This window comes from Filicampus tigris, chromosome 21 (genome assembly GCF_054856515.1).
Source record: "Filicampus tigris isolate MCC_2025a chromosome 21, RoL_Ftig_1.0, whole genome shotgun sequence".
Classification (NCBI taxonomy): Eukaryota; Metazoa; Chordata; class Actinopteri; order Syngnathiformes; family Syngnathidae; genus Filicampus; species Filicampus tigris.
This window is the reverse complement of record NC_141237.1, coordinates 10,098,676-10,123,741: the sequence shown is the minus strand read 5'-3', so window position 1 is coordinate 10,123,741 and position 25,066 is coordinate 10,098,676. Positions and strand designations below refer to the sequence as shown.

Here is a 25,066-nt window from a genome sequence, read left to right as displayed (position 1 = left end):
GCTTTGAACTACGGTAGATAACATCGAAGGATAACATTGCTTGCCAAATGCCATTGCGATCACCTGTACAGTGGGTGGTGATGTGCACCAAGGAGTTGTAATCCGCCCAAAAACTTTAAGGAAGACGAAGAAGCAGAAGAAGTGTACACATCCGGTTTCACGAGGAGGTCTTCCGGTGACTACCAGCCGTGTTTTCAGTGAGTAATTTAAACATTTTAAACCGTCTACTTGCCGTTTATATGTAAATATATGTAAGTACACAATTTAGGAGCACAATTATGACACTTAGGCCCTCTATTTTGTTCATTTGTTCATTGTTACTCGCTTCGTCACTGGAACCTAGCTAGCTATCTAAAACAATATCAACAAATGTCGCTAGTCAGCTAGCACGCCCACAAGTTGCACTCAGCTGTCAATCAATAGGAACGCCATCTCATCCTGTCATCATCTTCCAAACCGCTTATCCTATACAGGGTCGCGGGGAGTTGCTGGAGCCTATCCCAGCCGTCAATGGGCGAAGGCAGACTACACCCCGAACTGGTCGCCAGCCAGTCGCAGGGCACACATAGACACTCACTGAGCGGGAATCGATCCCACGCTGCCCGCACACAACTCAGGCGTGTGTACCACTACACTATCAGCGGACATCAATAGGAACGCGTTTGACTTAAAAGTTGTTTTGTATGTTTTCCATAGCACTGGAAGTGATGGCTTTACATATGGGGAGAGATTTGTCTCAAAATTCTTCACACAAATACTGTCGTGATTTTCACGTGTTTTTCAGATGCACAAATATATTTGCGATTTCGATGTGTTTTTTCATGTGTGTGTGCGCATTCATCATGATTTATCATTTGTAAATATGCAATTCTTCGTGTGAAGCTTCGAATGTGCGTTTGTTTTTGACACAAACGTTAGTTTGACAGACAGCAGTTCTCAACATTCACGCGTTGAAAGGCCATTCCTGCTGTGTCCGCTAGGTAGCAGTGTTGCTGTCTGTATTGAACGGGATTAAGCCATCTCCCGTTTTTTGTTTAAAACTTGTAAATTGAAAAACGGAAAATGAGCCTTTATCTTATATTTAATTTGTGTTTATTTAACACAACTCGGAAAACAACATACGGCAGTAATTTGTTTCCCCCAAGCATGTTTTGCTCTGACACGAAGACGTTCTTCTAGCTGCTGCTCACATAAATAACTTGGTGTATAGTGATTTAGGCGTGAGCACAAAAAAATAAATGAATAAATCTTTACTCACTGAATTTTAATAATAATTTGAAGTGGGTGTGAGTATAGATGTCCACATGAATTTTCGGGCGATTTATATATGATTAATGATATCAGAGGAGTAGTTTTGTTGCCGGTTGTAGTAGTTTTATTTTTTGTCTATGGTTGAACAATATTGAACTACTCAATATTTTAGCACATAAACGGAGTATTTTCAGTGGGAGGACTTTGAAGCCTGGTTGACCAGTTTATTAAAAGAAGCATGAGTTGTTAGTTCTGTCAGGTGTGGAGAGAAAGCAACCAGCTGATTGCTCACACATACTCATTACGTGTGGGCACATTTGGAAAATGTACGTGTTAAAAGTGAAACTTTACCACTTAAGCTAATATGACATCAATATTAGAATGAAAGAGAAAACTTTTTTTGTGCAGAGGAGTGTTACTCACTGCTTGTGTTTGTCTTTTCAGCCTTACCGGAGACAATGAAGGAGGCTTCGGGCTCAAAGGTGCAACCCACAGACTTGACGCAACCTGCATTTGGACCCGTGTGAGTATTGAGCTCTGTTGTGTGCCTGAGGAGCTGATGTGTGATATCACATTGCACCACAAGGTGGACATGAGTGCGCCGACTTCTCTCACTCAACTTCTGCCTCACACATAGACAACACGAACATCGTCAGACACTTATGGACATGTTTTTAAATGACAATGATGTGGGTCAAGTTAGTTAAAAAAAAAAAAAAATGTAATGTTTAATTTAAAAAAAAAATTATATATTTTTTTATTAACTTGTTTCACATTATTGTCACTTCAAAACATGTCCAGAAGTGTGTGATGATGATGTTGTGCAGTACATGGCACTTGAGTGCAAGATGTCAGATGTACTCACGTCCTCCTTGGCGCCACTAAGTTTGCGTGTGTCATTAGAAGTAAGTGACATCACACACGAGCTCGTCAAGCACACAACACTTAAGCTGCCTGTTGTCAATGTTTGTGTGTGCGACTTGAGCAGCGCCACCGCGCCTAGTGCGCAGCCTGCTTGCTTTCACTTCTATAAATGTTGTCATGTATCAAAACACTTTGGAGGCACTGGCGATTGGCTGGATGCAAGGCTGAGGCTTTTTTTTTTTTCTCCCTACCTATCCTGACCTCCCCCTCCTATCCTGCCTGACCCTCCTCCTATCTTCGCTCACACTGTCCAGTGCTTGTCCGGCCTACCCATCCAAGTCTGCCTAGCCTGAGCTAGCTTTTGTAAGGGATGTGTCTGGATTTGAACCCAGGTACATTAGGTCTCCATTCCGCATCACTGACCACCAGGCCACGGGAGGAGTCCTGGTGGACACCCACCGGGAACCACACGGTGGACGCCAGGCCCAGCGCGGCTGAGGACACACGCACGCGCGGCATTACTCACACACTCACGCGTACACAAACTCTCATGCTCACAAACTCTCTCACGCACGCACTATTGGGGCACACATAGGAACTCACTAACTCATGCTAAAACTCACACACTATTCACACAAAATGGACACGTTTAAATATTTACAGTCATGTACACAAAAACACAAACTCTCACACAAACTTTTACATTCACACACATACTCCCACTGGCACACTGCTCGCTCGCTCGCTCTCTCTCTCTCTCTCTCTCTCTCTCTCTCTCTCTCATTCACTCACTCTCTCACACACACGCGCCCTCACCCATGAGTAAGATGAGGCCGCCGCCCACCCGGGCCCGCCTCTTCTTGCTGGCGGCGGAGTCATGTGGCAGACGAACGCACGAAGTGGAGGTGAGCACCAACAACATGGCAGGAAGACCCAGCAGGCACGCGCACACCATCATGGCACGGGACGCCTGCACGTGGGCTGACAAAACACTTCATAAAACAAAACAAAAAAAGAACCGCGATGATACATACCAAACAGCACGATTTCAACGCACTTGTCTCTGTCACTCGCACACGCTACGAGATGTCCGTATTAATGTGATCGTGTCAAGATGACGTCATGATGCTGAGGACGTCGCGGCGGTGGCAGTGTTTGAGGTCGTGCAGGTTACCGGGGAGATTGAGGATCTGGTTGAGTGCGGTGCAGTGGTAGAGCGCGGGCGCGATGACGCACTCGGCCCACAGGCCGCGGTCCCCCAACTCGTCCATCCGCACGCAGGTGGCCACGCTGTAGTCGCAGGTGCGCACCCAATCGTTGGTCGCCGTGGCGACGATGAGGCACACCCAGCCCGCCAAGCTGGACAAACTGCCGCAAGCCTGCCGACACACCGGAGACATCACACGCACAAGATGCCTTCAAAACCCTCAAAGAAAGATGAAAATGAGATGAGAAATATGAAATAATAACTACACGTATTCCCTAAACATCAGATCAACTCCTGAGGTGTGGACTGCTGGTGCTGGAGTGCACTGTGCTGAATTTTAATGGGTGCGGTGCAGAAAAGGTGCAAAAAGTCACGTGGACGCACTAAAGTTAATCTGAAGCAGATGCATGCGGGCCAAAAACGAGCCAGATGCTGGACAGCATGAAAAATGTCTTGAGGAAAATTCAGAAACAACTTTTCCAACTGCTCACCTGCGTCCACGAGGCCTCCTGCTGGACGCACATGAAACAACAACAACTTGACTTTTTGGTCAACAGGTGGCAAACATGCATATCGCCAGGGATATTTCGTTTGGAAACAGATATTAAAAATGAAAAAAAAAAAAGACCCCTTATTTGATTGTCATTTAAAATATCAAAACACGAAAATAACGCTTGATTTTCTAATTTGCTTCCTGGAACGAGTAAGTAAAATTCTAATAATTAGTTTTATTTTATCTAAACATATGAAAAAACGACTCATTATTTGATTTTTATTTCAAAATACAAACACCAACATTGAAATAAAGCTTAATTTTCTTTTTTGTTGTCTGGAAAGAGTAAGGAAAAGTCTAAAAAAAAAAAAAGTTTTATTTTCAGTCTGAATTTAGCCTTCACATACCGTACAGTCGTACACATTCTTTGACCTACGGTAGATAGATAGATTGCTAAATGGCTTTGTGCTCTCCTGTCCAGTCGGTGGCGATATGCACCAAGGAGACCTAACCAACCCGCTAAAAACAAGACGAAGAAGCAGCAGCAGCAGCAGAAAAAGAAGAATAATTGTACACATCCGGTTTGTGACCAAGCCCCCCCAGTGACTGGCAGCTGTGTTTTCAGTGAGTAATTTAAACATTTTTAAACTGTCTATTTACCATTTATGCACGAATGTATGTACACTATTTAGGAGCATAATTACGACACTGAGGCCTTCTAGTTTGTTTATTGTTACTCGCACTGGAAGCTTGCTAGCTATGTAAAACAATATCAACAAAGGTGGCGCGTTAGCTAGCACGCCCACAAGTCGAACTCAGCTGTCAATCAAAAGTCAATCAAGAAAAGCGTTTGGCTTGAATGTTGTTTTGTATGTTTTCCACCCCAAAGCTGATGTCCACAATGGAAGAATGATGGCTTCACATAGGGGAGAGATTTGTCTCAAAATTATTCACACAAATGCATCAGTGCTTTTCACGTGTTTTTCAAATCCACAAGTATTTGTGATTTTCACAAATGTATCTCACTTAAATAACAAAATATTTATGTTGTTGAATTGAAACATTAGGTTGCACCAAGATTTGCTTTTCGGGTCCACCATTATCTTCGTGATTTTCACGTTGTTGTTTTTTTTTTTTTTTTGGGGGGGGGGGGGGGGGGGGGGGGTAATTTATCATGACTTATCGTGTAAATATTCAATTCTGCGTGTTGCGTGTCGAATGTGCATTTGTGGATCAGCAGGCACGCCGTTTCAAAATGTTCTCACACGCACACACACAAGTCTCTTACATGTGTGGAAAAGGCAATCCTTACTCTTTCCGCTGTAGGCAGTGTTGCTGTTTTCATTTAACGGGAATTCGCTATATCCCGTTTTTTTTTAAACTTTGAAATTGGAACGGAAAGCGGATCTTTTGTGTGTTTATTTGACATAATTGGTAGCAGAAGAACGCCTTACTTGTACAACAAACATGTTGGAAATAAGATCTGTTGTCACTTTTGTTTTATTTTGGTTTTTGGAATGAATATTGAGAAAACAATTTTTTTTTTTCAAATTTATTTTTTTACTACCCGTTTTGTTAAAAAACAACAACTAATGAACAAATGATTCACGGATTGTTGGAGATAGAGACACTGCCCTCTAGCGGACAAAAGAGGGATGGCCTTTAAAACACGTCAATGTTGTCAACTGTTGTGTGTGAGATAGATAACACCGGAGTGGATTTTTACTCGCGTACCATCCGACTCCCACAAGAGAAAAAAAAATCTCAGTCTATATATATAAAAGAATAATTAAAAATATTTTAAATCCTGCATGACCCATCGGTGAAAGCGACTTCTATCCCGCCCGCTCCCGTACCTCAGCGTATTTTAGAGGTCAGATACATTCATTAAATAAATAAAGTTGCATTTACCTCCTTTATTGAGTAGTTTGTCGCCACCCGTCTCCACAAAGGCTCTCTATTTTCTCAACATTTTTTCCTTACTCCAAGACTCACCTTTTTTGGTGTGGTACAGCATGACCATATTTACTGTTGTATAGTCGTCTAGGTTGGCATACTGTAGTTTCGTATGTAAAGATCGACAGTGACTCAAGATATATTTGCAAAATGTTTTGCAACAAGCAGCGGCCGACGAAACAGCAAATATAACTTGAAAAAGAGACAAAAAAGATACTATAGCAAAAAACATTTTGATAACATAAAAAATACATGTTTATCATTTTTAACACCTTAGAACAATTGAACATGTAAACATTTAACTTTTTTTTTTATTGATATCCAGGCCTTGACAAAGTCTTCGGCACCAAAAGATTTGTTGTTTTTTTTTATTTCAGGGGACTGGGTAGTAGACATAGACTAATGTTTGGCATCCCAACCACTAGAATGAAGGATCGAAGCGTGATATAGGCCTATGTCATTGTTTTGATTTTTGTAGTCATTAACATTTGAATGCATCGATGCACTTATTTCCTTTCGTCTCGGCGAGCGTTGTCAATGTTTGATGTGACGTTCCCGTTATGATCCGTTCGAAGCGATCGCTGCTAGTTCAGTTCGACGGCCGTTAACGTGGCAAAGACCCCGACTCGGATATTCCGAGTGACGCGCAGTCCGACAGACGGACGCAGTTGCAGCGCCTTTGCTGATTGCGCGATTGAAATGTCAGCCTCCAGTGTGGGAATATCTTACGGAAATAAAGAAATACGGTTGTCCGCTGAGATACAAACGTACATTTGACAATCAACAGTCATGATAAAGGCACACACACACAACTTAAAAAACAACCAAAAACAAAAAAACCGTGAAAATCACCAATATTTTTGTGGATCTGAAAAACACGTGAACATCGCGGATGCATTTGTGTGACTAATTTTTTTGGGGGGGGGCAAATCTCTCCCATGCATGTTCACCTGCTGCTGGTCGTCTTCCTGCACATCTCACCATCAACATCTTCTTCAAAAGGTACTGCATGCAGCTGCTGCTTCCTTCTATTTTCTTCTATGTAGCATTCTGCCACTGGTGGCTCCAGAGGGTCAAAACATTAGGGACACCGGCATAGTCTAATGACACCCAATGTTGTTACTTTTAGTTTAAATCGTGTCTGTGTTTGACATTTTTAAAATTCGGGCTGTCAAATTTAAAGCATTAACTAAGGAGATTAAATTTTATAAGGCACAAAAAAAAAAAAAGAACTCAGTTAATTCAGTTTTATTTACTTCCTGTAGCAGCTGACCTCTGCTCACTGTCCAGTCAAACTTAGGGGAGAGTCACTGTTGCAAAGACAGACTTTTACGTCGTTTTACTTTAAAAAGTTGCTCGACGGCTCATTGGAGAAAGCCAAAATAATTTAATAATTAATTCCAAGATTTTACTCAAGCAAATATCGTTTCCAAGCTCCGTAAAAATGTAGTTGAAAAATAAGATTGATCGCAATTAATAATGGAAAATTTTGCAATTATTTTAAAAAATTTAATCGCTTGACAGCACTATTTAAAATGAATGAATTTAATTTCTCTGTATTAAAGAAATCATTATTTTTTTTCTTCAATTCAAGAGTTCTCAGGTGCCTAAAGGAAGGTTTTGACTTACCTTGACAACCTGGGGCTTTGTGACAGCAGCTAGGGCTGCTCAGTGGTGCTAACTTTGTACCTTTTTTACAAAAATGTTGTGACTTTTCCAACCCTCTCTTTTGTTTAAAAAAAGTTGCAAGATACCAAGGTTGTTATGGTGAAATAAAATGAATGAAAAATCTAAAACTGAAATAAAATAAAAAATACTTTTACAAAAATGAAAATAGTCCCCGCCTATCTGACATGACAGCGACGATAAGCACTTTTGACTATAGATAGATTGCAAAAGTCTGTATTTGAGTGTTGCAAAAGTATTCACACCAAGTCATCAAATCATAATCAGTACTTGGCTGCAGCTCCTTTGCCATCCAAAACGGCTTCCAATAGCTTTGGATAGCCAGCAGGGCGTTTTGCGCACTGTTGTTTGGACCATTTTTCGATTCTAGTCTAGAACCTTCACTTTGTTCTTCCTGAGCCGTAAAGAGTGCTTATGAACAAAAGCAGTGATGGATTGCTGTGTTTGTGCTATTTTCTTTCACGCAAATAGGTGAAACACACTTTTGCTCTGTTCTATGAGTGTTGCTCATGGGTATGAATACTTTCGCAACCAACTGTATGTTATATTGCTATTTTTTGTTATTGTGATGTCAAGTGCTTTGTTACAGCTGCAGCTGTTATGAAATGCGCTGTATAATTAAATTTGTATTTTATAGACTTACAACTGTTGAACGATATGCCAAAGACATATTTCGGATTTCTCCAATGAGTAACTTTTCAAAGTGAAACGATGTAAAAGTCTGTCTTTGCGCCAGTGACTCTCCTCTTAAGTTTGGCTGCGAGGTGAGCAGAGGTCAGCTGCCACAGGAATTAAATCAAATTTGAGTGTTTATTTTTTCTTTATTTTTAACGCTTTATGAAATTTAAATTCATCTCCAGAATGAACACTTGAATTTTGACATCCCTAATTAGAGTCCAAAATCGCATTAATGGACAATTTAATCTGCGATTTCCCCAATTGATCATTTGAATTTCTAATGCAAAGGATTATTTGGGCCAGGGGAAAAAGAACAAAGAAAACGGTGTAATCTTACATCGTCAATGTTGTTTGAACATTATTTAACAATTTGAACACATGGGCGAAGTATTTTCAGTTGGCGGACTTTGAGGCCCTGCTGGACTTGACCAGTTGATTGAGAGGAGCATGAGTTGCTCATTGGCTGTCAGGTGTGGAGAGAAAGCCACCAGCACATTGATTGTTACTGCAGAAGAGCGTTACTTACTGCTTTTACTTTCTGCCTGACCAGATGGATGGAGGCGGCTTCGTGCTCAACGGCGCAGCCGACGGACTCGCGGCGACATGCGGAAGGATTGGCCAAGCTGCATCTGGACGCCGCCGTGTGAGTACCGAGCAGTGTCGTGCGCTTGACGAGCTGACGTGTGATGTCGCATCGCACCACAAGGTGGACGTGAGTGCATGACGCTGTCAAGCACAACACCGTAGTCAGACATGTTTTTGAATGACAATGGTGTGGGCCAAGTCAGTTAAAAAATAATGTCCCATTAAAAAAAAAAAAAAGGATATTTATTTTGGACTAACTTGGTTGACATCAGTGTCATTTCAAAACGTGACGATGGTGTTGTGCTGTACACTTAGTTTTTGTCCCAGTGTGCTCACGTCCCCCTTTGGTGCCATGGCCTCATTTGAAGTAAGTGACATCACACATGAGCTCGTCAAGCAGCCGACACTCAAGCTGCTTCCATCGTCAGTGTCTGTGAGTGCAACGCACGAACATTGACTGGCGAAATGCTTTCAAATTGTCACGTTAGCTTCTCTGTCCAATAAATTGTTCAACTTGGATTGGAGTCTTTTGTGTTTTATTGCTAAATCTGCCCTCGTGCGTGCCGGTTGCTGCAGTGGAAAACTATTCCAAAGTCAAAGTTGAAGTCTTGAGGTGAGAGTTGCACGTCAGTCACGACTACTGTGGACACAAGTTTCTCATTACTACTCCTGTTTGTCTCCTCATGACTCAAAACTCGAGCAATCTTTTAAATTCATCGAGCTTTGGGTCATGTGAGATTGAGGGGAATAGTAAAAAACTTGTCTCATGTAGTGACTGAAGTGCAACTTTGACCCGAAGACTCAAAAGTGCCTTAAAAAAAACCCCATCTGCTGCTAGGACCGCCCCTAACTCCGCCCAATTTTGAATCCACCAATCACAGCGCGGCTTGAATTTGCATAGCCAATCAGAATGCAGTAACTTGCCAATCCGACCAATCAGAGTGCCCCAAATTTGCATAGCCACGCCCACTTTTACATCAACCAATCACAAGACGCCTCATTTGCATAGCCACGCCCACCCTTTGACCAATCGCAGCCTTTTATCCGCATTGCTCCACCCACTTCCAGACCCATCAGCGAATCAGAAAGCCTTACTCCAGCCTTGCCACACCCACTTTCCAATATTTCCCTCACCTCCCAGTCCCGAAAAAAAAAATAAAAATAAAAATAAAAAAAAATAAAAAATTGGGAAAAAAAATTGCGAAAAAAAAATTTGAAAAAATGTGAAAAAAATTTAGAAAAATTATTTTTGGTTTTTTTGTTTTGTTTGCTTTTATTTAAGCTAGTTTTTTGTGATGTGTGTAAGAATGAAGTTGAGATGTTAAGTGTTAGTTGTAATCAAGCTTTATTTCTTTTGCAGAGTAGACAATCACAAACAAACAAGTTACAAGTCGGACGACAGTCTGTTCGTTGCTTGGTGGTGAAGTAGTCGGCCGGCAAGAAGACAAAGTTGCAAGTCGGACGACAATCTGCTCGTTGCCAAGTGCGCAAGCGGTCGGCCAGCCAGGAGACAAAGTTGCAAGTTGGACGACGGTCGGCCAGCGAGAAGCGTGTGGACCTAAGACAAAAAAAAAAAAAAAAAAAAAACATGAGCAAGTCAAAAGTCAAGTCAACGTCTAGTGCAGAAGATGTTTGGACTTGAAACCTACCAGCGATCAAGACAAGTCTTCACAGGTGCGTTACGGAAGATGATCTTGCTGCCTACAAAAAGGGGAAGAAAAAAAAAAGTATTGGGTCAGAAAGGTTGTCATGAGGATTGTGCGGTGAAAAGAATTTTAAGATCATACCGTCAAAGTGTAACTGTCTCCCATTTCTTCTCAGGTTGCCTCCAAGTTTGGCTTCAGCACCTCGCTGATGAGCAAGCAACAAAGGCTAAAGTGTTGCTGCTTGGCTGTGAGCAGGTACTCCATCGTGCGCCACAACTAGACACAAGAACAAAAATCATTCCACTTTGTCGAGACAACTGGAACATGCTAGCCGAAATGAAATGTTGCTTTTCTTACCAACAGAGGAGGGACTCTTCCTCAGCAGCCGCACTTTGAGTCACGTTGCAGCACTGCAGTGGCGCCATCTGCTGGACAAGGAACATGTGAGCAGATAATTCTATGACTAACCTGAAATGCAGTTCCGTTTTACTGTTACGCTTCTGCAGGAGCGCCCCATTGATGCAGTCATCTGGAACACGCATGGAAAGTCTCCTCGTCGCTGCTCAAGCTCCTCAGACTTCTCCCGGAGGGACAAAGCTGCAAAGACTACAAACGACGGACCAGACAAGCTGCTGTTTTTACTACTTTTATTTGCATGTTTTAATATCAAAAATGTTGGCAGCTTTGAGGACCTTCCACATTTATGGAGAATTTCTTTGCCCAGCAGGTGGAAGAGTCCCCGACGGCACCCTTACTGGACGCTGCAGTGCAGGCGAGTGCCAAGTTTTTTTGTAGCCCGTTTAACCGGTCAGCAAGTTGATCATAGCACCACCTAGGAAAAAAGAAAAAAAAAAAAAAAAAAAAAGTCAAGTACTTTGATTCATCAAGTTTGAATTTTGCAACAGGTCCCAACCTTGACCAAGGGGAGCTCGACTTGACAAGTTGATCCATGCTGCAGTCATCAGGTTCTTCAGCGCCACCTGGTGGACAAGAGCAGGACAAAAAAAAAAAAAGGCAGAGTCACTTGTTGACCAAGGTCTTCAATCCTGTTTTCCATTGCGATTCAAATAATCAGCAAGCTCTTTAGGAGCCTGATCATTTCAATCGGCTGTGTCGCAGCAGGGAGACAAAACATTCAAGAAACAGGATTGGAATGTCCTGACTGCAACTTTGGCAAAACTGCAGAGAGAAAAAAAAAAATGCTCACTTGATACGCCGCCATTTTGTTCCACAGCTCTCGAAGCTCTGGCATGACTGCAGAAAAGGAGGCGGAGGGAAAAAACAGCAAAAGTTCGGATGGGACACCGCTGGAAAGTCACATCGGGTCTCCTGAGCCTCCTTCGGTTTCATCCAGAATCTCGGCTGGTGCTTCTTCCTGGAGTGATAGTGCAGCAAACATTAATGTTGCCAATGAGTGCATGTTCCTACCTGACTCAGGTGTCAAATCCAGGTCCAGAAGTAAAACCCCTGCCGCAGGTGCTTGAGTGGACGCACCTGTGGCCCAAGTCAAACTGTGACCTGGATTTGACACACCTTTGCTGATTGAGAAGATCACAGGAGGCCCCTTGGTCAGCACATGTGGAAATAATTAGTCAAACATTTGTACATGTATGAAAGCGCGTGTGTGTGTGTGTGTGTGTTTTACCAGTGAGGGGAGCAGGGCTGGACGCCTCTTCAACAGCATGCTGGCCTGAAAGACAAACGTAAGCATTCCACTTGAAAATAGTCTGACAAGGTAGTGATTTAGCAACCTGACATTTGGTGGACATGCAAAAGTCATGACGCCATGTCCCAAAAAAAACAGGAAGTCAGCCATTTTAAGTCATTTGGGCCATTCGGTTAAACAGACGGAAAGAAGAACCAACACACACAGATACTTGATTTAGTCTGTTTAATAATGATATCTTGTATATAAAACACAGCAATTGTGCCATTTTGCAGTCAACCTGGCCGTTCTTCTGAAGATGCAAGGCTGTGGACGGAAATGAAACAAGTTAACACGCATGCATGAAAATGTACTCTTCAGTTTAATTATGAAGTATTGTCTACTTACCTGCGGCAAAACGGCACTTTGGTCCAGATGCTGGAAAAGGTTTGAACAAATGCTTAGTCATAGTCACACAAATTAACTGCATTTCTGTTGAATAAAAATAAAAAACGCGTTTTGGTGCAATTTCAAGTCGAAGGAAGCGTTAATTGCAAACGCTTTAGCTTAGCATGTTAGCAAGGCGCGAGCACGCCAAAAGTGCTACTTTAGCTCGCAGTGAGCAAAAGCAGTGAGTTTTAAGAGGCTATTAAAGATTGAGCACTCACCTTGTCCAAGTTGTGGATGATTTTGTGCAGGAGATGTGTGCGGAGAAGCAGGTGGACGAGGACGACCTGGGGCTGTCAGCGAGCTGGGAAAGAATGACTCTTTTTCCCCCGATTTAAATAGGTTTCCGGTGATGACGTCACGTCCGCCCCACATAAACAAAAAAAAAATATTTTACACAGAAAGCCAAGTAGCCGACGCTAGTAAAGAAGTTGTGTACATTGAAAATACGGGAGCGACATAATAGAAGGATTGTCATAAGCACTTTGAGGGGTTTGAACCCGGGTTGTCCGCATATAACATGGATGTGTTTACCACTTGACTACCATCTAGGTCATCCCATTGTCTCTCTTGGTAGTATACATCAGATATAATGACGCAGTACAGATGCATATATATGTGTATATATATATATATATAGCCGACCGAGGGGTCAAAGTAAATCTGTCATGGTCGAATGGTTTGTGTCATGGTTTGGTCTTTGGTAAACCCGGGTTCGATTCTTGCTTTGTCCACCATTTAATTTGTAAATGGCGCAAAGAGTGAGGCTCGAACCCGGATCTCCCGAACACCAAGGTACTTCTTATACCACTCGACTATCTTGTCGGAGAATTTTCGGAATTTTTTTGTGTATTTATTGAATCGCAGTCAACAGTTTTCTATTGTCTTCCAAACATCCATCTATCCGGCCATTACCCGAGCTGCTTATCCTCAGTTACATGTTACTGGGGAGAGGGTTGGCATCTCTCGTGAAGTGGTCACTTACACATTCCACGTGGACTCTGTGATGACATTCTAACCTAACAAATAACCCCCCACCCCACCGGTGTTTACTACCACTAACTTCATGATGACATCCATCAGGAGAGAGTTTGCAAAGTCACCTTGGTTTGAAATTGAGGACAAACATGATAAAGAGGCAGTGTCGTTTGTTACGTTGCTTTATTAGTGATCGTGAATAAAGTGCTTGAATAAAACACACAAGTCTTTTCTTGTCTGCTTCATTAACAGTCCCAAATGTTTAGTTTGTGTTTTAGTTTCAAGATGCTTTGTCGATAAAGGCAAATCTGCTGGGAGGTTGAGAAGCGTCTCGTCTCGTTGGTTGGGGGGAGTGTGTGGGTCGCTACTGGTCCGACAGGTCTGTAGCCTTAACCTGCAACACACAACGAAACGTGGTGAAATCAAATTTAATAATAGTAACTATTAATACTATTGGGGAGAAAAAAAAGGAAGACTTTCCGAGGGCCCCACAAAGGAGCCCCAAAAACGACCATGTATAGTAAGGGAAAAGTAAGTCGTTTTTTCCCGCAAAAAAAACGTCTTACTATATACCCTTACTATACATTGTCATTTATTTCAGAAAAAAACGATTGTCATTTTGTTCGCAAAAAAACCGCCTTACTATACATTGTCATCCCCCCCCCCCCCAAAAAAAAACGATTGACATTTTTTTTTTCGCAAAAAACGCCTTACTATACCCTTACTATACAATGTCATTTTTTTCTGACACGGTCTACGCGGGAGCAAAAAAAAACAACCCAAAAACATAAGGAACGAAAAATTCCTCAATGTCATTTCAACGTCCAAAAGAATAAAGACCGGCTAGCCAAAACAAAAATACTGTCCAGAGCTCTTATGTATGTGTGCTAAAGGATATTTGTGTGTTGTGTAGATGTGAGTGGTTGCCTGGAGTGAGCGAACAAAAAGTTGAAGATGCAGCGGTTATCCCCTCAAGGATCTCAGTCTGCAGCAGCAAAGGTCCACCACGCTAATAAGAAAACAAAGACAATGTGAGGCGAAGACGAAGAACACAAGCACAAGCCACTGTACTCCTCAACAACAACACGAGCTCTAACATAAATCGTGGCCTTGAAACACAGTATATTGGATAAACATGTCCTGAACAAAAAAACATGAAGCCCAATAATGTATAAAGTACATACAGCATATAAAATGGGGTCCGCTTATAGCATAGCGGCGAACCAGCTCTAATTTTCATTGCAACATTTACATAGTTTAACACAACTGCGCCGCTTGTATTACATTACTAATATCAATATATATTCCACATCAGTGCTCACGTAATAAGAAAACAAAGACAATGTGAGGCGATATGAGGCGAAGGCGGAGAGCACAAGCACAAGACAGCACGAACATAAATCGTGGCGGTGTCGTAAAACTGTAAAATGCGGCATCGCAATAATTGTTGACGTTTGTGTACTTCAATGACAATGACCCAAACTGTACTTGACTTTTCTCAAGATCAATAAAAATCCCTTCAAGTTTCCTGGTGTCGAGTCTTGATTTCATTCCAATAATGGTGATAAAATAGCAAAGCAAAAATTGCGAGACTGAGCGAAAGATGGCAAGATCGAGGGCTAACAAAACGATGAAAAGTCACTGTCTGCGCACACACAAAGAGTGGCTTAAAAAAAAAAGGTACTCGTGTTGATGAATTTGGCTTGGCTCTTTTGACGCGGCAGAGGAAAGGGATGTGTCTGGATTCGAACACGGGTACGTTAGGGCTCCATTCCGCATCACTAACCACCAGGCCACAGGAGGAGTGAAGGTGACAGCGCCACCTGCGCTTTTTGTCTTTTCCAAGCTGACAATCGATATGACACTGACAGGGAGCAGCTTAGCCTGAGAATTCCCAGATGGCTGAGAGGTTAAGGTTGTGGCTTTGTCAACTGAAGATCCTTGGTTCAAGTCTTGACTGTGCATAACGTGAGTGACCTTCAACCTTGGTGATCTCTCCAATGTATTACATGTACACTAGTGTGGCAAGTATTTGATTTTTGTCAAAGAATAAAACAAAACTTACTGTCCGTGTCCGGTCAGCCCATGCAAGTCTGGCTAGCCTGAGCAAGCTTTTGGTATTGGAAGGGATGTGTATGGATTTGAAGCCAGGTAAGTTAACAGGGTTAGTGTTCTATAGTATGTGAGTTTGTTCTCATTTTTAAGCTCTTTGCATAATATACACTAATGTATTCACACATGTTTTTAAAGTCATCAGTATACATGGTCATCTTTTTTCGAAAAAAAACCCAAAAAAAAAACCAAACCTTACAATACCCCAACCTCAATTTTTGCAAAACCCCCCCCCCCCCCGCCTTACTTTACCCTTACCTAATTTTTCGCAAAAAACACCTTACTATACCCTCACCTCGTTTAAAAAAAAACACCTTGCTAAACCCTTCTCAATTTTGCAAAAAAACACCTTACTATATACCCTTACCTCATTTTTCGCAAAAAAAACCAAAAAACCCACCTTACTATACCTGGTAGTCTTTTCACACAAAAAAAACACCTTACTGTACATGGTCGTTTTTTTTTTTCTTTCTATACACGGGGTGTTAAGGAAACATGCAATAACTACCATCCCGATTTTACATTTCAATCGCTCCAAACTCATTTACTGACTTTAGCTCAATTGGCAAACAGGGTTTAGGGTCGATTGAAACGCAGGCACCTGACTGAGCCAAAACCAGACTGCATTGACAAAAGGATGACAGGCAACAGACACACAAAAAGATCAATTGACACGACATTGGTAGACCACTCTAAAATGAGATGCTCATGCCAAGGGGTTTATCCAATTCACAATTTTAATTCAAGTACAAAAGCACTTTTAGAACATACAAAGAGGAAGCTTCACATTTCGCTTCAGACAAAAGAAAATACAAACATGTCAAAACAATATTTCAGAGAACAAGTCACTCCAACAAATCATTGTACAAAATGCAGTCAGTGAGTGCACACCCAGTGAGTTAGTGACAGAGAGGAGACAAACACACCAAGTGGAAGAAGGAAAAAATAAATACTCTCCCTATTGTTGCCGCTTTGCCCTGCGAGCACCGTAGCGTCTGCACCTCTCGTTGGGGAACGCTACCAAGAAGAAAGAACGTCACAGGCCTTGACATCCATGTTAACCATCCAACTTTGATACTCACCTCAAGAGCAGAGCTGTTCATCTTGAAGCCTCCGTTCCTCTTTTTCATCACACCGATGGCCTTCTGAGCCCTGCGAAGAGAGGGGGGGGGGGCATTGTGTGCCACTCACTTCCATATTTGCCATGAGTTTTGTTACCTTGGTCCAGCCATGCATCCGGCTCCTCTTCCACCGTTGCTAAACAAGCAAATAAACGAACAGTTTTACTTTTGGCACAGTCACTTTGATTTTGACACATACTTCTGACCCTGTTGTGGTTTTCCCAGGTGACTCTCGTACCTAGCGGCTCCTGCACACAGCAACAGACGATATACTGTAGTTGGACGTCACAAGCTCATTTCATTGCCAGTTAGCCCCATCCGGCTCATTGTTCATCCTGCAAAACAGTCAGTACAAAGCAGGTGTGCGTTTGTCACCTGATTGGCTGCTTGAGTGGTGAGTACTCCCAACTGGTGGTTCTTTGCACCATCCCACTCCACTGCTGCTGTGTAACAGTCTTAACCAGAAAAGGGGGGGGGGGGGGGGGGGCGGTGATATGAATCATACGACAAATCATGGCCAAAAATCTTATGAAGGTTCACGTCGACTGCAGGCTCCCCACTGGCCGATGCGAGGCGGACACATCGAGCTGACTTTTGACCCATCTGGCTCCTTCTCCAGCATTTCACGCAATGTGGTATTCTACGATGTTACCTCAATACAAAACGAGACTCCATTTCCTGAGTGGAAACGCTTCAGCTCGGCTCTTGTCCCAAACACTCGCTGCAGAATCCACACGGCAAAAGCATCAGAACCAAACGGTCAGTTGCGTCTTAGATTGCAACGTCTCCTTTGTGGCTTCCCCTCGTCAACTTGTACACAGTTCAATCCATAAATGTCAAACAAGCTGAAACTTTACACAATTATTTTCACCTGGTCTGAGGTCCATCTGCTTGCTTTGTATTGAAGGAGCCCTGCCTTCATATTTAGTTCTGCAAACAATCAACAGAAATTACGTTTATAACTGAACATGTGAAGGTTGTAATAGTTAAAGATACTAGCTAGAGCGACAGTTTCGAAAGAAAATACATGTGAGCGTTTGCTGACGAAAATACATTGTGGTTGACGACAGTGAATTAGCATCTAACCGAATTTGTGAAATGTATTGAAAGATACTTGTCATCGGCACAGGTACAAATTAAGACCATTCATGTTTTCATTTTAGCACAACTTACCTCAGGTTTGCAGTCCAAAATTACAGCATGGCATGAGGCTAGCTTTGCCGTCCAAATCTGATGAAGTGTCCCCGCCGACAGGAAACCGGACAAATGAATGCTTGCGAAAGGTTTCTTTTTTTTTGTTTTTTTTTTAACCGGCAGCGGAAGAATACAGTCGGGATTTTCGACCATTTGGAGCGGAAAGGGTTTAAATGAAAATGCGTGACAATTGGCGTGAAAGGGTACGCAAAACCACAATCACAAATTGGCGAAACATTCATACCACCTGAAATAAAATGCACCATATTCAATAAAACCCCCAAACAATGAGTTAAAAAAGAACCATTACAGTTCAATTGCCGAGTACGAAGGCATTGTCACTTGACAACAATGAAACAAAAAACAAAAAGCTGGCCAGCATTAAAACAAACCAAAATAATTTGAAATCATAACAAAACAAACAAAGAGGACAATGTGCTAAATCAAGTGAATTGAGATTGCTGTGCTCAAACCTCAAATGCTGTTGCGTACCTCAAGTGTGCAAATCCTTCAACAAACAAAATGGCATTGCCCAAACGGCCAAAAAACGACAAACATTTGCTCGTGTGCTCACTTGCCTGAGAAGCGGTCGATCGCCATCTTGCCGCACCCGTGCACTGCACTCGACGATTCCCCTTCTGCACACCTGTTCCAAATCACCAGCAGGCCTCACGTCACGTGCACCAATCCATGCCAATCTTTTGTTTCTGCTTGTTAAAACGAAGTTGCGTCCCTCAAGTGTGCAAATCCTGCAACAAACAAAATGGCATTGTGAGAAACGGCCAAAAAAAGACAAACCTTTCCTGGCGTGCTCACTTACCCGAAAAAACGCCAAGCGGGCGGTCGGTCGCCATCTTGCCGCACCTGTGCGCTGCACTGGACGAATGCCGTTCTGCACACCTGTTCCAAATCACCGGCAGGCCTCACGTCACGTGCACCAATGGAAGCCAGCCTTCTTCGTCGGTTTGTTGATTGGCACTTTGCTCACTAGCGCTACCTGGTGACGCGTCATGATGACTGCTTGGCTCACTGTGGAAAGGACATCGTTGCTTCTGGTCAGTACGAGAAATGCTGTCGGGACAACTTCCGGGAATCCAAAAATAAATAGACGAGCCGATTTTCCATTTGTGTCCCGTGCTACATTCGATTTTCTGTCGTAGAAATAAAATAAAATAAATAAAACCGGGTGCGTGTCTCTTTTGGTCATTGGATATTATAAAGTCCAAAACATTTTTTATTTTGTATGTACGTGCGTGCTTGCGAGCATACATATATACATATTTATTTATTTATTATAATGTGTTTATTTATTTATATTAGTAGTGGAGTATAAGTGGCCAAAAAAAATGTTATCACCCAGGCGGACACACTTGTATTCGCTGGCTTTTGATCAGACCTGAAAATTTCGGCTCTTTTCCGGTGTCAATTGTATATAGTGTTTTATGTTAATTTATTGATTAACACTTGTGTATTATGGCCTTTTATTACAGTACAATTTTATTTATATAGCACATTTCATACAGCTGTGACAAAGCACTTTACAAACAATACAATAAATAAAAAAAACAATTTGAAGTCTGGGCGAGATGGCTGTTATGGTGGAGACTCATTGCATGCGCTAACCTGCGCGCCCTCTTGTGGCGCAGGGGAGTTACTGTTTTGACGTTGTAAAATAAACGATTGCAAGCCCTTCAATTCGGAGCCGTCTCAGTCTCGTCTATTTAGTGGAGCCCGCACTTATAGCTACCAACACAATGGTGTCCCTCGAACCCTAAGGATATTTAATAAGAGAAATGGTTGCGCTAAATCTCTCGCATGCGAACATTTCTACCATTTTATTACAATTGGGGTGCAGCTCAACGAGGAAAAATTGGCCTGACGTTCGATATTCACGAGTTAGGGACAGTCCACAAATGTTATGTTTGTTTGTGTCATAAATTGACAAAAATATTCACCAAAAATCAGTTAATTAACATCGGCAAAGCAAATGACAACAAATGTCCTGCAATGTGTCACTCTTCTATCCCCGGTGTTGTACACACGCCCCGTTCGCTGCACATATCGAGCAAAATGTCATTAAAAACTTCCGTGGCCGATCTTAACTTCCGTGTCCCATTAGAGGGCGGTCAGTGTACGGAGTATCAAACGACACAGTTTAAAATAGAATAAATATGACCCCCCCCCCCCCCCCAACTTTCTACAGGTTGAAATGGTCCAAATCATAGCTTTCTCTATTTAGCCCCATGCAAAGATGGTTGCGGAAGAAATTATCTTACCCATAATGCACCGCGCGACCCGGAATTCAATTTCCGGTTCAATTTATCGGTTACGCAACCTGTTGGGTTGCGGACGACAATTTCCGAAGCACATTGAAACGTCAACATCGCCCGTTATGTTTTTTTTTTTTCTACCTCCATGTTTTCATTTGGGCACAAAATTGAAAATTGGAAAACGAGTCTTTTTTTTTTTTTTTTTAACTTACTTTAAAACAAATTCTTTACGTTTTTAAACTTGAGTAAATGAATATAAAACATTTTAAAATGTAAACAATGCTGGAGTGGCTTTTGCCCCCTGTCTGTTTTCGGTTGGACTAGTGCTTTTCAAAAGTAAATAAATAAACAAATAAATTAATATCAAATTAAGTTCACCTGCAGTTTATTGTAGGTATATTATAAGTTTATAATGCATTTTGGGGTCATCATGGAATTTCACCTGAAAGCTGATTTACCATAAACGTTTTGTGAGTCATGTGTACAGCAGATCAATCATCTTTTCGCAACTTGTGTAAGCATCACATAAATTAACCAGCTTGACTAAAATGCTATTCAAGACAAAAATAGCAATAAATTAAAAATGTATTTAACAGAAATCATGCAGTCCAAACTAGCAAAAAGAAAACACACAGTTGATCACTTTTTCATTTATTGTTTAATTGTCACATCACTAATTAACAGGTAGTCACAATAACCACTTTTTTTCCAAACCAGAAAAAAAAAATCAAAGAGAAAAAAAAAAAAAGCGACACAAAAACGAGGAGGTTCTGTCAATGACATGAAGTACGTCTACTGAACACATCCTATTGTTTTGTCAGCATGCTCTGCAGGTTTATGACAGCTATTAGGTTGACACTTGTCTGCTATGAGTGCTACAGTGGGAGATGAAGCTCCACAGCACTCGCCCGCATAAGCAGCCTTTGTTACACAAGCCAAACCTGCACAGCTTATCGTTAGTCTGTTTGCACCATGAACTGATTTCAAATTAGAACCATACACAGTAATCTGATATGTTATCCTTTAAACCTGTAGGTCAAATTGTTGCACAATAGGGATGGGCATTTTGCTAAATTTTCCAAGGAAGTTTGCCATTAGTAAGCTTCTGTTTATTTATTTCCATTTGGTATCATTTTATATTTTAAAAACGTTTTTGTTTTGTATTGTTATGACTCCTACAAAGAAATGTAATGTTTTGGGTTTTTTTTGTACTGGTTGTGTAAGGGTTAAACCACAAACTAATTGAGACTCAATCAATATGATTCAATAACATATGCCCATCCCTATTGTTCGTACACATAACCATAACATTCATGGGTAGGTTACGGCTATTATTATTATTTTTTTTTTGGTCTACATTTGTTTTGAGAATATTTTCAACCATGAGAGCACACCAGCTGTGTGGCTACAGGAACACAATGATAAATACATAAAAAACAAAAAAAAAATCGTTCAATATGTCTAAGACATTCTTTCACTTCAAGGGCCCCTTTCAAATGAAAAAGGCTAGCATTTGATAACAGGAATTTTCGCCAGATAAATCGCTAAATGTTATGATAAAGCATCCTTCCCGTTTCGGAAAAACAAGGTACGAGTTGACCGCCAAACCCTGCTGTTGGTGTTGTTTCTTTTTCTGAGAGCGCAATCAGCAATAAAATACCTATTTACATCTGTGTGCAGTCTCATAGTAGCATGAAGCAAAAAACAAAACAAAAACATCCATCCAAATAAACAACAAAAGAAAAACTGGGGTTAGCGGCAAGGCTAAAAACATGGCAAACAAAAACGGTTTAACGCAAAATTCTCACATATTTGACTCGTTCAAATTGAATGGAACTGCTTTTAAAAGTTAATAGGAGGTGGAACGTCCTGATGTGTGTAAATGTGTTTACTATTAATGATAAATATTTGTGCATATTATAAAAAAACAACAACAACTGCTTGACGATAAAGTTGTTGGATCATGTTTTGGTAGAGAGAGTCCACATTATTTATCCAATGGTTAAGGTGCAATGTTTGTGACAAGCATTAAAGCGACAATTTCAAAATAAAATTCGGGAGTGTTAAATGGGTTTGTTTCGCCTTTGGCACAGAATTAAAAATATTTTTAGGGTGTAAACTGTTTTTAAATTCCCTTTTAAATTCCAATGAAGAGTTTCTTGCGTCATCACTAGTCAAACAATTCAACAGATTTTTTTTTTTTTGTTTTATTTGAATTTTTTTTTCCTTGAGGGGGTGTGATAAAGCCACTAAAGTTGCACAATACCACCGACTGTGAATTGCCAATCTAAAGGATTAACTTTTTGCCTTTTCTTTTTTTTTGTGTGATGGCAAAGATAAAAAATGTGACAACCAGAAACTGGATTTACACACGTTCCCATTTTTCTTCAGCAAATAAGTCATGTTTGAGCACACATTAGGTACTTACATTATTAACAGTGGTTAACTTCACTTGTATAACAATTATGATTATTAAAATGTAATGCTTAAGCATGAATAACAGGTAAAAACGTTCACTTATTAATTCCCAACATTTTCCACGAAGCAAATGCATTTTAAATCTGGAAAAAAATGACATTGTCTCTATCCATTCCTCTTATGGCTGGAAATAAACCTGCCAGACACTCGGTGCTTGCCACCCGTGTTTGATGGATGCATTTTAGAGCGTTTTCTGCCCCCAAGTGGACAAAAAAAAAAACAACAACCAGAAAACAGCTTAAACACGACATGACTGAATATTGTTCGAATGCTACGCTTAAAACTGCAGTGAGGGCTTGTTCATTTGGAGGAGGGCAAAAAGTAGCTAGCAAACCAATAAACATAAAAATAACTCAAAAGTTCAGAGCTAAGAAGTATCCGTAGACATGACGCCACTTGTTTTAAATCTCCCGTCTTGCTCGCAACAGTTCAATTTAATCCTGGAACTAAACATGTAAAATCGAAACGATCCGAAACTAATTCCCCTTCTTGTCACTCACTTTGCAAAAAAAAAAAAAAAAAGATTTAGAGTCGTAATGCAGTTAGTCTTGGATTCATGTAAATTTACATGCCACTATTTCCGCCAGTTTGGACAACACATTCAAATTACTTCCGGGATGACGACAGGTGACAAGAATGAATAGAGGCACATACTTCACCTTCCACATCTCCCACTGGATTGCATTCATCAAACTACCACGACCTTAAAATACATCCAGAACCCCCCCCCCCCCCACACACACGTCTTTCCATTCAACCACAATTCTTTGCTCACTTTCTTTTTGACACCATCGACGTTTAACCTGCCCTCACTTTGTGCGCACTCACACAAGGTCGGCTGAACTCAAACATTGTTACCCCCCCTAAACTTGACTGTACCCTCAACTGTTCCCAGATATTTGTATTAAGTTAATTTTGTTTTCCTTGTTATTTTTTTTTTAAATTAATTTATGACAGACAGTGATTTTAGGTCGTTTAATTACCTGACGTGTTCCGGCGTGTTACTTCCGCCTTCATCAGAGTGTCACTGGTGTTGTTGTGACGTGTCTTTATCAGCTGATGCTAGGTAATTAAACGACCTAAAATCACTATTGTCTGTTATAAATGAACCAATCAAAACATTTGTGCCCGGTTACGTTTAGCTCATCTCCGTGTCGTTGTGTTGGAAGCAACTAGTACCAAGCACTACAACACACCGCCATCTTTTCGCAATTCAATCTTTAGCGCCATCTAGTGGCGGCTTGGCGCAACGATAACCACAAAAATAATGCTTTGACTACGGTACAGAATGCCTCGTTCTCAGTTAAAAAAAAAAACAAAAAAACAACAAAAAAACCTTGTCCCAGGATTCTCTGAGAACTAATGTTGCGTCTATGTCCAGAAACGTCAAATAACAAATAAATACATGTTAGAATTAAAACGGTAAGAGGTAATCATTGCAAATAGAAAGGACCCCATCAAAAGCTACTATTTAGGGCTGCCACTCAAAACACGACCACAAAGAGAGTTAAACAGTCTAATTTTTTTGGGGGGGGGTCATGTCAGACTGTTTATGTTTCTAAGCTAGAGGAAATGAATGAAATATTGTTACACTTAAGCAGAGATATGAGAGTGTTGATTATTGAGGGAACCAGGAGGTTATTTATGGATATGGCGGGACTGGCTGACAAACTAATATTCGGACGCAAGGTGACACAAAGTCCAAGCAATCATCCAACAGGTCTTTTTTTTTTTTTGTTTGTTTTTTTTTGGGGAGGGGTGTGTTACTAGTGTGATGTGGGCAAGATCCCTTTTTTAAGGGCTGCTGGCGTCCCCCTGAACCTCCCCCCTGGAGCAAGGAAGCGGCAGAGGGGGAGGCCATCTTGGGTTGTGGCGCACGCTACAGGAGGAACCACGTGGGTGGGTGGGGGGTGGGGTGTTGTGTGTGCGGCGGTCCGCTGTCATCAGGAGGAGCGGGTGATGACGTCGGCGGCGTGGTCCGTGCGAGAGCGAGCCTTCTCGCGGAAGTTGAGCTCGAGAAACTCAATCTGCGGCAGAAATGTTGGAAAGAAAAAAAAGGAGGAGGAGGAGGAGGAGGAGTGGACAGGAAAGGGAGGGGTGGGGAGGCGATGAGATGAGGAGGGCAGAGTGATAGCAGAATTAAATGCCTGGAAAGATAAGAAGTCAAAAGATATCGGCGTGATCAGCTATGCGACACTGCCACCAGGAGCACAGAAAAGACATGCACAGGCTAACGTTTACGTGGACAACATTTCTTGAATCCGGAATAACATCTCAAGCGGCTCCGAAAATTCCAAACGCGGTGCGGTGCGCACACGAAGCATTTTTTAATCCCGATTAGGCTTTTAAAACGAATAAACGTGTCCATGTGAACGTAGCCACGGACAGTAGAACCCCGTCAGCAAACCCGTACAGCAGGCCGCAGCGCCAATTAGCTTACGAAGTGGAATATGCG

The 25,066-nt window shown here is 41.6% G+C and overlaps 3 protein-coding genes and 2 long non-coding RNA genes across 32 annotated transcripts in view; 1 reads left to right on the top strand and 4 right to left on the bottom strand.

Moving 5' to 3' along the window:
- The first annotated feature begins 121 nt into the window (after positions 1 to 121).
- Positions 122 to 13,655, top strand: LOC147127545 (uncharacterized). 12 transcript variants are annotated; one of them, XR_015084115.1, is made up of 11 exons: positions 122 to 197; positions 1,696 to 1,774; positions 2,430 to 4,439; positions 8,686 to 8,778; positions 10,081 to 10,394; positions 10,542 to 10,621; positions 10,730 to 10,809; positions 10,873 to 11,138; positions 11,272 to 11,934; positions 12,015 to 12,069; positions 12,710 to 13,655. It is a non-coding gene; the product is annotated as an uncharacterized LOC147127545 (long non-coding RNA). The 12 variants fall into 12 exon arrangements; XR_015084110.1 differs by having other exon boundaries at positions 11,272 to 12,069; XR_015084106.1 differs by lacking the exon at positions 12,710 to 13,655 and having other exon boundaries at positions 2,430 to 3,020; positions 4,297 to 4,439; positions 11,272 to 12,683.
- On the bottom strand, positions 2,044 to 3,515 carry LOC147127546 (claudin-11-like). The gene is made up of 3 exons (XM_086020051.1): positions 3,290 to 3,515; positions 2,932 to 3,096; positions 2,044 to 2,609 (listed from the first exon to the last, which is right to left on the bottom strand). Exons 1-3 carry the CDS (start codon positions 3,513 to 3,515, stop codon positions 2,470 to 2,472), a joined length of 531 nt encoding a protein of 176 aa, XP_085876177.1. The 3' UTR covers positions 2,044 to 2,469.
- LOC147127543 (uncharacterized) lies at positions 10,058 to 20,217 on the bottom strand. 9 transcript variants are annotated; one of them, XM_086020052.1, is made up of 12 exons: positions 12,680 to 12,896; positions 12,420 to 12,449; positions 12,313 to 12,338; positions 12,012 to 12,056; positions 11,861 to 11,930; positions 11,574 to 11,741; positions 11,280 to 11,346; positions 11,059 to 11,198; positions 10,724 to 10,972; positions 10,508 to 10,642; positions 10,370 to 10,421; positions 10,058 to 10,278 (listed from the first exon to the last, which is right to left on the bottom strand). In XM_086020052.1, the coding sequence occupies exons 1-6, from the start codon at positions 12,831 to 12,833 to the stop codon at positions 11,713 to 11,715; spliced, it is 354 nt and encodes a 117-aa protein (XP_085876178.1). In that variant the 5' UTR covers positions 12,834 to 12,896; the 3' UTR covers positions 10,058 to 10,278; positions 10,370 to 10,421; positions 10,508 to 10,642; positions 10,724 to 10,972; positions 11,059 to 11,198; positions 11,280 to 11,346; positions 11,574 to 11,712. The 9 variants fall into 9 exon arrangements, 5 of the variants coding, with proteins under 5 accessions (XP_085876178.1, XP_085876181.1, XP_085876179.1 ...); XM_086020055.1 differs by having other exon boundaries at positions 11,900 to 11,930; positions 12,680 to 12,893; XM_086020053.1 differs by lacking the exons at positions 12,313 to 12,338; positions 12,420 to 12,449; positions 12,680 to 12,896 and adding exons at positions 18,442 to 18,612; positions 18,684 to 20,102.
- LOC147127544 (uncharacterized) lies at positions 13,605 to 15,109 on the bottom strand. The gene is made up of 2 exons (XR_015084117.1): positions 14,364 to 15,109; positions 13,605 to 13,830 (listed from the first exon to the last, which is right to left on the bottom strand). It is a non-coding gene; the product is annotated as an uncharacterized LOC147127544 (long non-coding RNA).
- A 551-nt stretch (positions 20,218 to 20,768) lies between the features above and the next one.
- Positions 20,769 to 25,066, bottom strand: part of LOC147127542 (uncharacterized) — a 55,307-nt gene continuing 51,009 nt past the window's right edge. For 8 of the 9 annotated variants that reach the window (XM_086020444.1, XM_086020449.1, XM_086020446.1 and 5 more), the window contains one exon: positions 20,769 to 24,758. In XM_086020444.1, coding sequence (XP_085876570.1) covers positions 24,751 to 24,758 — 8 coding nt within the window. In that variant the 3' untranslated portion in view covers positions 20,769 to 24,750. The remainder of the gene's footprint in view (positions 24,759 to 25,066) is intronic. The other variant, XM_086020445.1, reaches the window with a different exon arrangement.